This window comes from Phalacrocorax aristotelis, chromosome 5, assembly GCF_949628215.1.
Source record: "Phalacrocorax aristotelis chromosome 5, bGulAri2.1, whole genome shotgun sequence".
Taxonomy (NCBI): domain Eukaryota; kingdom Metazoa; phylum Chordata; class Aves; order Suliformes; family Phalacrocoracidae; genus Phalacrocorax; species Phalacrocorax aristotelis.
In genome coordinates, this window is record NC_134280.1 from 27,075,532 (window position 1) to 27,091,319 (window position 15,788).

At 36.3% G+C, this 15,788-nt stretch overlaps 1 protein-coding gene across 8 annotated transcripts in view; it reads right to left on the reverse strand.

Moving 5' to 3' along the window:
* Positions 1-15,788, reverse strand: part of ZNF385B (zinc finger protein 385B) — a 139,656-nt gene that overhangs the window by 19,544 nt on the left and 104,324 nt on the right. For all 8 annotated transcript variants that reach the window (XM_075093631.1, XM_075093634.1, XM_075093638.1 and 5 more), the window contains one exon: positions 5,569-5,731. In XM_075093631.1, the coding sequence (XP_074949732.1) occupies positions 5,569-5,731 (163 nt within the window). The remainder of the gene's footprint in view (positions 1-5,568; positions 5,732-15,788) is intronic.

The window sequence follows — 15,788 nt, forward strand, 5'->3', positions numbered from 1 at the left end:
TATCTCTATCTTCTAGCTATTTGTGAAGGATTATCTAAAAAGAAGTTTATCGGAGCTAGGTAAACAAGCCATTCCTTTAAAATCAGTGGAAAACAAGGTGATAAATGGAAATAAAAGTTAAGATGAAAAGGGATTTTGTTAAGAGGACTGCTATCATTTTTAGGATTACTCCAAGTACGGAGATGCACACGGAAAAGTTTAGAGTTTAAGCACTGGCAGAAAGATTTTTAAAATACGCAATGAAAGCAACATGACTAAGGGAGTGTCTTTATGGTGGACTTACGAAATATGAACTGAGACCTCCCTTGGGATGTTACACCTCATTGGTAGTTGATGAATAAACAGCACTGGTAATTGGGACACCGCAGAAATTCAACCCATCGTAATCTTCCTGAGCAAATGTGATTCAGTATGTTGTACTCTGCTTTAAGGACCAAAAGGAAAAAACACTCAGCTTTGTTGTTCAAAGCACCCACAAAAAGACCTTAATGAACTAAAATCCCCAGGCAGGACCTCAAGGTCAATTTTTCTAAGTCTGATAAAGCTTGGAGTTGCCAGTCTTGTCTAATGGGCCAACTATCATTTGTCTATATGACATCAAGTGGCATTTATTATGGCCATCAACATGTCTAAGCTGTTTTCAAAGTATGAAATATCCCATTCAGTGTCAGACACTGTATTGCCCTCTAGCATGCCAGTGCTCCTCAGAACAACCTCCAGCTGGTTTTCGTTATACAGCTGTAATGACTGGAGTAACGCTTACAGGGCCTGCTTAGGATCGAGAAGCTGGCAAATAACTTCGCAGTCGCACCCTTTTCCTGCCATCCTTGCCATACACAGCAGATCAGCATAGGACTGCTCATATGCTGGAATATCATCACTATGACCCTGTGAACTGCTTGCTGAGCTGCCCTGAGACAGCTGCAGAACACAGCAGTAGTAAGATGGGACAGGATTTGAAACAGGGTCTAGACTTTAGCCTAGTTAGGTGTGTAATGTTGCCTATCCCTGTATGAGCTGAACAAAAAGGAATTTTCATAGAGCATCCAAAGGGTTTACATGTACCTGCTAAGACACAAGTAGCAAAATCTTCTGATCTTATTTGAATGAGGACTGAACTCAAAATGCCCATACCTCTCGTTTCACAAACAGCTCTCACTGGCACAAAGGAAATAGAGCACATACAGAACATATCGAAGACAGAAAAAACTTGACCTTACTTTTATAAGCTGAAACCTGGTTTTGACCCTTTTGAGGAGTTTAAAACAGTTGCATTTAATTCCTGATTTTTGTATCAAAGCAAAATGCAAAGAAGGTGATACCACATCATCTGTCTGCTTCATTTTGATTTGGAAGCATGATCAAAGAATTCCTCTTTGCTTGATGAGTTAACAGTGACATTTCAATCCAGTTGTTATCATATGCATTCCTAAAGGACTCATCACTGTAAGCATCTAGACTATGCTAACCTGAAATTACAGACACCATCTTCTATTGCATTCTCAGACCTATATTTAAAAGACACTCTAAATATTCTAAATTGTTTTACGTACTGGTTGCTATCCCTGCCCTTTTCTAAAGCAATGCCATACATATATGCCATACATATATGTATACTTCTGCGTGAACCCATCCTGAAAATCCTGGGCATCCACAGGGAGGGAGGGGAATCTTTGCGCCACATGAAAGAGCAGCTCTTAGTGCTGTTAACACTGCTGTTTTGTAACCATGTCTCAAAGCAGCTACAAAAAAAGCTTGCAGTGTCACAGTAGTGATTTTCTAGCATACGAAACTGTTCTATAGCCATTACTAGACTTTTCCTGGGTAGTTAGAGAAACTGTGTGGGAGACAGGTTATGAAAGGGCCACCTCCAATGTGCAAATACTCATCAGGACAAGTAGGATCCATCCTGTACCCAGCAAGAGGTACAGGAACAACCACCTTGTCACACCATCATCTGTGGTGTTTTCTTCCTCTCTGCAGAAATAGTGAACGTGATGGGATGGTGGTACTTACAAGTACCAATAAACAAGTATTTCTAAATGGTGAAGAGTTGTATGCTTAGAAAAGAAGACCACATAGTAGTCTAATCATGTTAGGATGCAAAACTTGTGCAATCCAATCCATCAATAACCACTTACCTAAGGTTGCAGCAAACTCATCATTATGCTACTATGGCTTTGTTATTACATGTTTGCTGATGATCAATTTACAAAAGTAATTTCTGAGTCATAATGTATTAACATCAGCGGGGAAGACCAGTCTCTCACAAGTTGGGCATTGTCATGCTCAGACCAAGTTCCAGAGTCACCCCTTTCCATTCAGCGGAGGCCATGTTTGCCTGGAGGAGCCCACGTTCTTCTGGAAACTTCCCAAAAGATCTTAAAGATTAATTTAACTTTTGTAGCTCTACCAGCAGCCATACTTCTCAAGGTGAAAGGAACAGCTGTACCACTGCATCATAAGTTCTGAAAAATAAGGACTGGATGAATTGGGGTTTTGCCATTGATAGATCATCACACAAGCTGAGATAACAGTCAAGTTATTTTTCCTGTTATTACTACACTAGTGACTTCTGCCAAATAAGTGTTTGGGATCTCATGCTATGTCTGACCCACAGAAGACATGGCTCTGTAGCAAACTTAACTTGACATTTTAGTTCAATATATTAGCAACTATTCACTCTGGAGAGCTCCAGATCATTCCTCATTATGTTACTCAAAACGACAGCACATAAAAAAGGCTGCTGGTCATGCCTGTTGTGTCCTTTTATTAGCAGACCTATGTAAAAGAATAGTAAATTCAGTTTAACAATTTACTATAATACTCCCTACACATTCTGCACTAATACCAGTGGAAGTACAAAGGATAAGAAAAGAACACAAGAACTTAAAACTGTCTTCTCTGTTTAACTTCTCATTCTCCTCTTCCATACTCAAGAAAAGGACACCAGGAATGACTTCTTGATGAACATTTCTCAGGAACTTAGCAATCCTCCAAAGTACGATGGTTAAACAACAGCTCCACAAGTGGTGGAATTTAATTGCCTTTCTTGATTCCATTTAGCCCCTACCTTATGTCCTTCTAATGCATTTTTTTCAGATGTATACCACACACCACACTCTCAAATCCCTTGTCCTGAAGGCAAACATAGTGCCTGGCAAGTCAGCAGGCCAAGCAAAACAGAGCTCACACAGCAGCATCTCTCAGGATAGATCATAAGTTAAGGCTTCTTTTCTACCCAGGTGCCAGTTTTCATCAAACTTGTAGGGGCTTCATTAAAACTTCTTCGACACACAGATTTTTTTGACACTAGGCAATACAGTCAAAATTGTGCGGACAGGGCCAAGGACTAGCAGAGATAAGGACAGATGATGTGACTATAAGCCCCATTTCCTCAGGAAATCAGGATAAAAAAACAAGACTGCAAATACACACATGAACTGAAACTCTTAGTATTAGAAATCTTTTTTAAAAAATTAAAATATACCTATAGAGTTAATATCGTAATACTCCACTTCTCAGAGAATGAAAGCTCTGTTAAAATATTCAGAAAAAATGGTATGTTAATTTGCTCCAAGGCAAAAAAAAAAAAAGCGCCGCTGATTCCCAGAAGCAATACTGTGATTGTTCTAGCTGCAATGAGCGTTATATTAAAGAGCTAAACATACGGTAAAGAACAGACGAACAATAGCCCCTGTAAGTGAAAGTGTAGATGAACAAAATTACAGTTCCGTTTCAAGTCCACAGCCTGGTAAAAACCCCAGCCTCCAAGCCGCTCCCCACCTCTGTGATCAGCATTCCCTGTGTACATGGAAAGTTTGCCACTCCAAGTTCAGGTTTTTGTCCTCCCAAACACCCCACCCACAATCTCCCGTAGAGCAGTAACAGGCTTTGAGGAACCTCCCCTTCACAGAGAATCCCACTGTTTTCCTAACGGGAAGAAAGTGTTTAACTAAATCGCCACTGCACTTTACCTTTAATGTAGAAACACTTGCAGTGGTATAATGCAACAGACACAGATGGTAATCTAATTTGTGCGGAGTAATTAATAGCATAAAATAACACACTGTCAAAACAGGGCAATATAAAAATACCAAGAGCAGGTTTCCCTTGTAATTGCCTAGATTATTTTATCAGAAACTGAATGTAGAGCTGTGAATGATTTTAGATACATTGCAGAAAGAACAAGAAAATTAAGTCAGTGACAGATCTCTTAGTCCGGCAAAGGGAACACAAGACAGATCCAGGCTTATGGAAAAGATGATGGAGTTTGTAAAAGATGCTGAAACTTTTGGTATTTGGCCCTCAGCCTTTGGCACAGGCAGGGGGAGGGCATTATACAATTACATTGTCACAGAACGCATTCTTAACATGATAAATCCTCTAAAGTTTTAACTGATACCTTACTTAAGCAGTTGTCTGACTCCTCAGCGTACACCTGGAGCAGTAAGCTATGTTAACCAAAGCTATTTTTGATATTTCGGAGAGTAAAATATTTATCAAATATTTTAAATCTCATTCCATTCAGAAGTTTGCTACTGTTTTAGAGTAACGTGGCTTGCTTACCTGAAGATGCTACTTGGCTTCAGGTTATATTTCTCAAACCTAAAATGTGATTTGCTAAGTGAATCAAACTAAAATTTGGGACCCGTTATCATTGCTAAGGACCTAGGCAAAGACAGTTTTGATGCTGCTGTGAAGAGAGCAGGATGATAAATAGCCACTGATATGGACTTTTTTTTGGGGTGGGGGGGTGGGTTGGTGGGTGGTGGTGGGGTGGTGTGTGTGTCAGAGAACTGTCTGTGTCATTCACCTTATGGCATCTGAGTCAAGCTCAGCTCCAGTGAAGCAGACAATAGATGGCTACCAAGGCAGAATTAAATTTATCAGAAACAGTCTATTAGACCAACAGTTGGGTAACGCACAGTAGGTGCTTTCTCCTGGATGACAAGTACAGTATTTCAGACTGTCAGCGAGTTCAGGAAATTCTCCTGTTTCATTCAGTAACACAACACTGACAGAGCATAATGAGACAGAAGCAACTCCACTGCAATTAGTGTTACTGATCTTCCTCAGATTACTAATATGGAAAAAAAAAAAGTAGTGATGTTGAAGCACTATTGAGCTGAAGAAGTCAGGAAATATCCACGCCATGAGGCTTCACAACATTTCTGTAGGTTTGTTTTCCTGTTTGAGCAATATTATCCTGTTCAGAAAGGAAAAATTTCTTACAAAGGTTTCTTGTGCTTCAGCTAAATACATACATCTCAGTCTTGCCCCATTACCCACATCCATCCATTATTGTTTTATGAACAATATCCACACTTTATAAGAGTAAATTTCACAAGTTTTAAAAAAAAGACTTTAGCATTCAGGAACACCAGATGTTTCACAGATGTGAAAAAGCACTTTGATAATATAAAAACTAATCAATTCTGTACAAGAAAGCATAGTAAATAGTTTTGAAAACACAAGTCATGGGTCACCGTCATGCAACCAGTCTCTCGTACAAACACCAAAAAAGGAGAAAATAAAGAATGTATAGAACAAAAAGTTTTAATTGACCTGATTTGTCAGAGATGTTGGCTGTGACTGGCGTGGTGGAGCAGCTTGTGTTAGCCTTTGCGCTGTCCTTGGAAGAACCAACTTTGGGTTTATTTTTCGTTGCCTCTAGTGCTTTGACCTTCTTGGCATGTTTACTTCCTTTGTAGTGGGCCTCGGCCTGGCTCTACAAAGGAGAACAAATCAGGCTCATTTTTTTCTGTACTTCTATATAACATAATGGATGACAAGGCAGAAAAATTATACTTTCAATAGCAGGCACCATATTATTCCACTTAGAAAATTTTAATAGCTTTATACTAACAGTTTTCCTAGGTTTAAGTTCTTATATATTCAAATGGTAGGATTTTAATGACTGGTACATGTTGTCAGTAACTCAGAAAAAGAGGTTTCGAGATTACATAAAGCTCTGTCACTCCTAATACAATTCTTTACTTCCATGATGCTTAAAGATTTAAAGCACCATACAAATGTAAACACATCCGATTAAGAAAGGTGCTACTCAATTTTCATGTACCATTCCCTAGTCTTTATTGCTTGTAGTTAGAAAGATGTGCCATGCTGTAACATGTAACATGTAATCCATTTTTCCTTCTGTTTGATCTCGTACAAAAGTCAAAGTATTTTCATCATTACACTGACAGCAACTGAAAAAGACATTAATGACATTATGACTTTACTATTAGATCAAACAAGAAGGGTTAAAATGAGTAAACACCATACCTACAAACTTCAGGAGACCCAGGTAAAACACAGAAAACTAAATACTTATCAGTCTTGACTGTTTTATAAATTCCCTTGAATATTTTTTTCCAAAGACTAAGAAAATTGGAACCTGTAGGACAGGAAGGAGAGGAACTTATATTTATTAAAACGGCTTTTTATATAATGTACTCTTCTTGGTCTGCCCAAACAGAACAGTAGAAACATGTACTACGATGTAACGCTTACTTCACCTTTGTCTTAAAACTATCTTCAGAAACTAAGGTAGTTTTTTTGAAGTTGCACAGCTAAAGCTAGACACATACATAAATCCCAATTTTTTCAGTGATTTTGAATCCCCATTATTGTTCCTGACTCTACATAACCAGCTGCCTTGACAAATCAGGCGACTTTGTTAAGTGCAAAACTAAGGAACTACATGCTTAATACAAACTCCAAAGCTTGGAAATTTCAGCTAATGAATTTAAAAGTTTTTCTTGACTTCCTTAGAAATTAAGTTACCAAAAATGGGTAAGAAACATAACTTTACACAAAACACAGTCTGTTTTCATAACATTATACTATTCAGCAATAGCTTTGCATTATTAGTATTTCCAAACATAATTTTTAAAAATTATTGAGCCATACTACTAGGTGCCTCTATTGAAGGCTACATATTAACAAAAAAAGTTAATATTGTAGTTTATTTCAAAGTAAAACACTCAGAGAAAGCATGCTTTGCGTAACCAGATGACCGCACCTTGGCACCTGGCATATAAAAACATCAGTGAAAGTAAACTTTTACTATGTTCATGCAAAAACACATTCTCACTTCAATTGATTAGACTGTTTTATTTAGTTCACTGTGTTAAATGAAGTGAGCCATGAAACAAGTCACATGCTTTTTATAAAAACCCCTATAACATCTAGGATGTTTGAATTCCACAAAGAGTGCTGCCATAATAAGGAAAATCGTTTCAAGATCAGCAGAAATAGGCATTACAATACAGTCACCTTGGGACAGCATGTAATAACAGTTTTATCACGTGGTAGAGTGTAAGTGAACAGTAGAAACAGCTGAACCAGACAAGAGAATAGATAGTGTGTTGGAGTCATCACAAAAATTATATGCACCATTAAAAATGATGGAGAACTGCTGCTAAAATGGAGGAGTGAAGTTCATATACACCAAAGCTTCTTAAGTGATTATATACCCTGTGAAACACAGTGCGTTCCACCTAAAAGGATAGCATATGTGACATGCTGTGGCTGCATCTTTTCTCTTATAGGAGATTTCCATAAGCAATCATTCAGTAAGGCAGGCTGCTAGATAAATGTTACTTTCAATTCCTTTCAAAATTAGATTTTTCAAGAACTTTATTATAAAAACAGTAAAGAGTTTATTCATCAATTGCTATTAAACTATTTCTTGATTTTAAAACCTTTGGAATATTAACATGTGTACAAACACAATTTAAGGATTATAAAGAAACAACTAAACAACTATACCACTCCTACTACGTGCACTACTTAAAGGGACACTTGTCAACTTCTGGGTTGGCCCTCTTCAGTTCTGAATGTGGGTAGAAGAGCACAGGTCTATTTGCACCCTGTTATGTTGATGGGCCTCACAGAAGCACAGGAGTCTCACGCTGTTTCTCTCCACCCTTGCTGGGTTTTGTCTGTTTCTCTTAAGCTTTGCTGTTGCTACATAACGCACTAGAAGGCGTGTTTGCCACCCACAAAATTAAATTAACTATTAACATTGTTAGTGTGTACAAAAAGTGAAGCTAAAAATTGAGGCGTGTATATACCCTTTCAATTCCAATACTTTTAACTTCAAATAATAGCAAGCACAAGATTTTGCACTCAAGTATTCCCAAGTTGATGATGTCCCTTTAAATATTTGAACTCTATGCTCTGCGCATATGTGAGCTGTTGATAGGATCATATGCTGCCTGAGGCCAAAGCTATAACATAAAAGACATAAGTGCTCTCAAGAGAAAGACTTAGTCAGTCAATTCCTTGATAATAAGCCTTTCTGCTGATATTTGCAAAAATAATGCCTGCAATATCAGTAATAACCTACTACAGTCTTTGATTCCCTTCATTCAATCCTCATATAGTGTACATGAAACCTGTTGAGAACAAACAAGCCCAGGCAGAATTAAAATTAAGATTTCCTTAAACACAAACAAAGCCTCATGGAAATGTGGTGAATGGACTTGCTTTTGATTTAAGTTTTATAACTATTATAATCTTATTATCAAATTTGTAGCTGTACATTGTAAGGCCAAAAGGTATTGCCGTGACCATCTAAGTAAGGCTTCTGAAAACACCAGCCTTTTCCAAAACTGTTTGAACTAGTCCATGTTCCTTTAGGGGAAAAAAACCCTGTCCAGATTGATTTTAAAGCAGCTACGGATGGAAAATTTACCTTTGGTACATACCATTTATTTCTATACCAAATTTGTCTAGTTTCAACTTCCAGTGACTGGATTTTATTAAACCTTTGGTTTATAGGCTCTTTCAAATCATCTCTGATCTGTGAGTAGAAACACAGATATTCTTTTCAAACTTGAAGTTAGAGGAGCATTCCTTGAGGTACTGAAGTGATGTTTCCCAGCCACATAAGCAGTATTTTCTAACCCTTTCAGATACACCCGAAGCTCAGAGTTTGCCTGTTTTCCACTGTGGAATAAAGCACTTGATTCAGTTGCTTTTTGGTAACTGAAATACACCATCAACAGAGAACTGTGTTCTGTGTAACCATGTTAAGAAAAACCATTGGAACTTTCTGGAGGTATAGTAAGCAAAAGAAAAAAGGACGGCTGTGGGAATATGAAATTGGAATGCAAATTCTGATTACTACTGGTACCAATTATTCTTATTATTAATATCCTGATCATTACTAACCCTAGTTTTATAAAATATTTGTGCAAGTACCACATTAAAGGCAAACATATTTGCTCCATGTCCCATTTAAAACTTGTTTCTGACACAAATACATCAACAGAGTATAGGTTATGAGCTTCATAAGACACTTCATTGAAATACTAAACATATCTTTGAAATAAGCCATGATGTATAAAGTTTTCATTTTTAGTTAAGACAAGAAGCCAAACATTTATTTTTGTTTTCTCTGATAATCTAAAGGAAGTTCTTTACACACAAGGTTTAAAAGTTGCATGTATAAAAGAAAGATAATTTACCAGTTCTAATATAAACCCCCAATAAAATATGACATTAAATTAAGACTAAGTATCTTAGGGATGCAGCATTCTAAATGGATATTGATTGTACTTTTTGATCATCATTAACATTAGCTAAACTAAGTACATCCTACAAATTCCGTATCATTAAAACAGGACTTGAGGAAAAAAAAAAGTTAGGAAAAGCCAAAATAAAGATATGTAACCTTAACGAATCTCTCTGTGCTCATGCACTGTGATGCTTTTAAATTGCATAATAATTTATTCCAGTGTATAGGGCTGCATTTAATGTAGGGATGAGTCAGTTCTACAGTAAAATAATTTATCTGTACCACATTCAATATTATTGGAATATTTAATTTTTTATTTCAAAGATATTGAGTTAAATATATTTCTTATATAATAAAAATGAAATACAACCATTGAGCTTTTATTATTATAATTTTTAAATGAAATGCTTACTGGGTTAAGGAGGACACTTTCTGAAAAAGTGGAACAAGAAAATATTTCATATGAAAGAACTCCCTGCCTAAAAGGAAAATCTAGTTTCCACTTAGTTCTAAGACTGACTGTGGTCTACTAGCTTGATATACATACACTGCAACATTTTAAAATGGAATCCCCCTGCTTGTTAGAAAGTATAGAAAGTCATCAAGTACTAACGAACAGGAAAAGCTTTAAGCTGCAATAAATGTGACATTAAGTACAATACAAAAAATACCTTTGTATTGACAGGCCAAACTCGACAAAAGTGTTTATGTGTTTGTCTGGCATTACTTTTTGATCAACAGGATACATATTTTAAGACATTAAATATATGTCTAAATCTTGCAAATAATTAAGAATATAATTGACAGACAAATAAATATGCATTTTTCTCCCATTGTTTTTCAAATTTCTATACCTTAAAATGGTGGGAGAACACCCGTCCTCTCTTGAAGCAATTTAGATTTTTAGTTCCATTCAAAGTCTTTAAGTAGTAATTTAAAAACTCCAACCATTTAAACCTTTTTTTTTTAAGAAAGCCTTCTATGCTGTGAGGATTAATGACTTGGTTATAAGAAAAGACAAGTTTTTCCTCTCTTTAAAAATATATTTCACTGAGACACACAAATGATCCAAATGTTACATTTTATTTAGAATCTGAAGTTAATTGCTACTTTCAACTCCAAATTATAAAGTTTGAAATCTAAGCATCAGGATGTTACACTGTGAGACTACATATAATATATGAGCCTTATATACTAGATTGCATCTAATAAAACATCATCAATGCAAATCTTCACCTTCTACATGTAAGCATGTGTTCTAAAATAAATGTGAGTATAATTAGCATATTATAGTGCTTAAAATAACCTCAGTAGCTTTACTTTGCATAAACTTAAATATGTGTATATGTACAGATATGTATATATAGAAATAGATATATATAGAAAGATACAGATAACCAGGATGAGATCATACAGATTAATTGATAGCGGTATTACCTTTATGAAAACTTTGAACTTCAGGTAAGACTGCAGTACAAAAGATTACAGAAAATTAAACCCGTCAGGAGCAGTGACTGACAGTATATTTGAAATCAGCACTATTCATTTTGACAGTTCACAAGTGACTGAGTTTTAGAATCTATTTGGTGTGTGAATGACTAATTAACTGAATTTATCACTACATAAAGAGGCGAAATATTAACCTACCAGATTCCTTCAATGACAACCTGATGCAAGGTTTGACGAAGTCTCATGGTTCAGTGTGTGTGTGTGTGAGATCAAAATTTTTTTCAGGTTTTTTCAGGTCAGGATCAGCTGAAATAGCCCTTCAATAGGTCTTGATGGAAATAAGACCACTGGACTGCCAACACTTAAGCTGAATGCCTGTATCTGCTACCACATTATCCAGTCTGACAATTAACTGAAAGTAAATATATGTAAAGCAGCATGACATTAGGAAGGAGAAATACACAAATAAAAAAAAGGAGACTCTGAATTATCCCCATGGGAAGTCCGGGTTCATGCCTTAAGCTCTGTAATACCAGGTGAGTGCCATAACTAAATGGAACAGAATATGGTGGCTCGTGACTCCTATTCCTTCTCCCTTGCTACTGCATCTTTTTAAAGCTGGAATTCCACCCTGGATGGGAAGTCTTCTCAATAGCAATTCCATCTTAAATACCGTATTCATTTTGTTGAAAATACCACAAAAGCTTCTGCCAATAACAGTTCAAACACAAAGTCAATTTACAACTGAAAGACATGTAATATGTAGAAACATATGTAATAATCCTGAAAACCTCCATTCTGCTCTGGAGTATCTAAAAAGATAAATTCTTCCTGCATACCGCAAAAAGTTTTATATAATTTTAAGCTAAAAAGAGAAAATGACGTCCTAAATACAGTCATAACACACACAGTAGAAAGACGACCTCCTAACACCTGTGTACCTGCCCACTTTTATATGTCAAGCTGATTCCAATTCCAGGGGTCATATCATTAATACAGAATTTCCTTACTTTATTATTATTTCATAATACTCACAATATCCTCATAATATTCAGGTCTTTATCCTAAATTATCAATAGCTTGAATTACCCAAGCTTATTTTGAAATCACTAGAATTTGTGTCTGAAATTTATACATAATGCCTAAATAGTGCTGGAAGAAAAGTAATAGGATTGTATTGTATCTAAGGCAAGGCTGTGACTTCCAGAATTCTGTGACTACAGAATTCTTCCAGAATAACTACAGAATTCTGTTATATCTACACAGTCTCAAGTAAAAAAAAATTAATTGTTTTTTCAGGTAAAGCTCTTCATGTGGAAGTAGCTAGGCTAACCATAATTAGGCAGTAAGGAGACGTGGTTTAATGAAGTGTGTGCAGGATCCCTGTGAGAGCTTTCCTGACATGGCTGCAATGGCAGTGGTCCTATTAGAGAAGGCATCTAACTGTGCAAGATTGGAGGAGCAGAGGTATTTATATCCATAACAGCAGGTCCTAAACTATAAAGCTCCCTTTCTTAAAATAGTAAGAGGTCTACCAAATGTTTGATCACATAGTTTACCTGTTAGAACCATCCTGTATGCACATTTATGTGAGAAGCATACAAATTAAGAAGAATTTAGACTAGAATCATAATTTTAATGAAAATTACATGAAGTGATAAATTAAGTGGTGTTGAAAAATTTAGTTTTATCCCATTTGATTTAATAATAGATGTAATTGAAGAAATCTGCAAAACTGAAATGTTCATACATTTGTCATACCAAAGCTATGCATTACTTTTTCAATTCTGTTCTCAACAGATTTCTAAAAACTAACTGGTCCAAATAGTGAGGTAGATTACTATTAAAAAGGCCATAGGAAAAAACTCAAAAAGCTGTGAAGATCAGCCATGTCATAAGAAGTCAACTCATATTTTTATATATCTAGCCAAACTTAGTTAAAAGCTCTGTTAAATAGCTGCTATTTGAACGGAACTTTCAGCACATTATAATCCTGTGCCATATAATTACGCAATATTTCTGTCATGTTGAAGCTAACAGCTTTCATCATCTTGTCAGCTGTGTCTACAAAACAGAAAATTACCTTCACAAGTTCCTGAGATTTATGCTTTTAATTACCTCCTATCTACTTCAGTACCCTCCATACCCAAAGAATCAATATAAATAGCCTTATTTATAGGGAAAATGTAAAACATTTGACAAAAGACGATGACAGTTCTGTAGATTTTTATTTTATGCTATTGATTATTTTGTGTGTTATCTTTTTGACAGCATGAGTGATTCATTCAAATTTGCAAAGTTAACATTTGGTAAAACTTGCCTAAACTTCAAAAATTTGCCTTCTGGCTTTTTAAAAAGAAGATCGTTGTCATTTATGCTATTTATTAGCTATAAATACATTCAACAAGATCATCTTCAGCATCTCTTAATGCCCAACTGTTACATATGCTTTTTCTGATCTGCCTACAAGGTGTTTTTTCTTGATTTCCAAGTCTTCACAGGTGACACTAAAAAACGGTACCAACTTACAGTCATTACCCACAGGGCAACACACTGTGCAAACACAAGTTTATGTCAATCAAATTATATCCTATCATCAAGATGGTACTTACCAGGCTGTATCACAGCCAAAGACCTTTCTACAAGAAAGAAATGGTGCAAAGGGAAACAGATACTTCTTTCAGATGTGATCAACAGATGACAAACTCTGTTTTCCAAAAAACCACCACAAAACAAATAACTGAACAAAAAGTCGTGTGGACTGCTAGCATAATGTACCTGTGAGACTGGAGTACAGAGGGGTCTGGCTGCTGAGGAAAGGAACTGGATTAGCACTGTATATTATTGTATAGTGCCCAAGCTCCAAAAACTCTGTGGACTATCAATACAAATAATGAGGGAGAAGAGCAGAGAGAAGTTACTTGAACATGAGGTGATGATTCATAGATGAGGATTAAAAAGCAGTTCTGCAGAAGCCAAATAGGTATCCTTGCAACTGCAACTCACTTTTATGGCTGCAAGCTGCAGTGTCAGACGCTACAATGGAATATAACAGACATCTTGGGGACAGTCAGGCCGAAGCTCCACAGCTGCTGGAGGGACTTACTGCCACACAGCAGCTGCAGGAGGTGCTGCAGATTCATATGGTGGCCAGAAGGAATGAGAAAGAATGAGCCAAGAGTAGGCAGAGAAGCAATCCATTTGGGACAGAAAACAGCCATTTTTCCTCTTGCCCTGTTGCTACTGCCCCCTCTTACAGGTAGCATAAGTATTCAGCAAACTCATTCACGCTGCTTTTTGTTTCTGCTAGAAAGTCTGTAATATAAATAATTAATATCAACAAACTAGACCTATATAACGAATATAAAAACATATTTAGCAAAGCTTACCTAGTCCACATAGATATACCATGGGTTTGGAATGAATCCCAGAATTCTTAACATTTTTTTTTCAAAGGTTAAGCTAGATCTTTCTCAGCATGTCTTGCTTCCTCTTGGTGGAATACAGTTACGTCCCTTGCTCTGGTGGCCTTTAAGCAAGTTAAAATCTGACTCACTATCACAATCTGTTCCACGAAGAGGATTCTTCCTCTTCTGCTGCATGGTCTCGAGTGGTAGTAAATACAACAGATTTGTCTCATTTTTTTCTGAGCTGGATAATAACACAAGACCATAGCTTGAACTTTACTGACACCCTAGTCATTGCTGCACTAGAGCACATACTGTTTCATCATGTTGAAATTAAAAGACAAAATGGTGGTAAGTGATATTTTGATGCAAAGATGGAAACACCTATGTTTATTCTAAGGTACTGGAGCAAATCCAACTGTGTTAATGGATGGTGTAGCTTTCTTTTTTTTAACAGTTTTCCATAAAAGTATGTTCCTCTGCATAACAGAATAAAGTTTATGCAGGCTGGAATAAGTATGTCACTGACTATTCTGACTACTCCATCTCATCAACAACCAGTCCTTACAATGCTATCCTTTTTAAATTGAGATTTCCAACTTAATTCAACAGCAGTTGACTCCTGGTATCTGCTATAATAAAAAAATTAGTTGAGGAAAAAGCCCTTTTCTCTATTCCCTCACCAGTTTTTTGCCATTTCACTTCCCTTGAATTATTGAGAGTTCTACTAACTTTCCAGTTTGCTGGTATCATAAATCTTGAGGTAAATTAACTTTCTCCTATTTCTTTTAATACTTTTTCTCAGTAAATCCTGATCCCCTGCTTCAAAAAAAAAACCCAAAACAAACCAACCAACCAAAGCAGAAGAAGAAAGGAAAAATAAAACAGAAGCAAACCTAATGAGCGGGGATTCAGTTCTAGAAACAGGCATCTGGTATAATTTAGGATGTTCTCAGGTGTCCTGCCTGACCTCTAACCACAGGTCCCCTGTTAAGTCTACCAGCCTGGTGTGGATGTCCCAGATACCTCAGATACTCAAATGAGAAGACACTTGGTTAGGCATCTAATTCCATTCTAAACACCAGCTAGAACATCTTAACTAGATCATGTGAAAAATATTGTTGAAGCAACCTCAGTTATCACTGCTGTCAGGTCAATACTATTATTACAGATAAAATTCCAATCCAAGGACCTCAAAGTTCAGGCTGTTACAAAAGCTTTAGTTTGGTCTTACTTCATAGCGATGGCATTTTATTTTTCTGTTTTTCAAGACTTTGGGTCATCTCTTCAGTACTACAATTTCTCCTGGAATTGACAGAGCCTAGAAGGGGTAGTCAAACTGGTTATGCCAGAATTTATTAGCAGAAAAACAAAACTTCCAAACTGACCAAACTGCAGCTAAT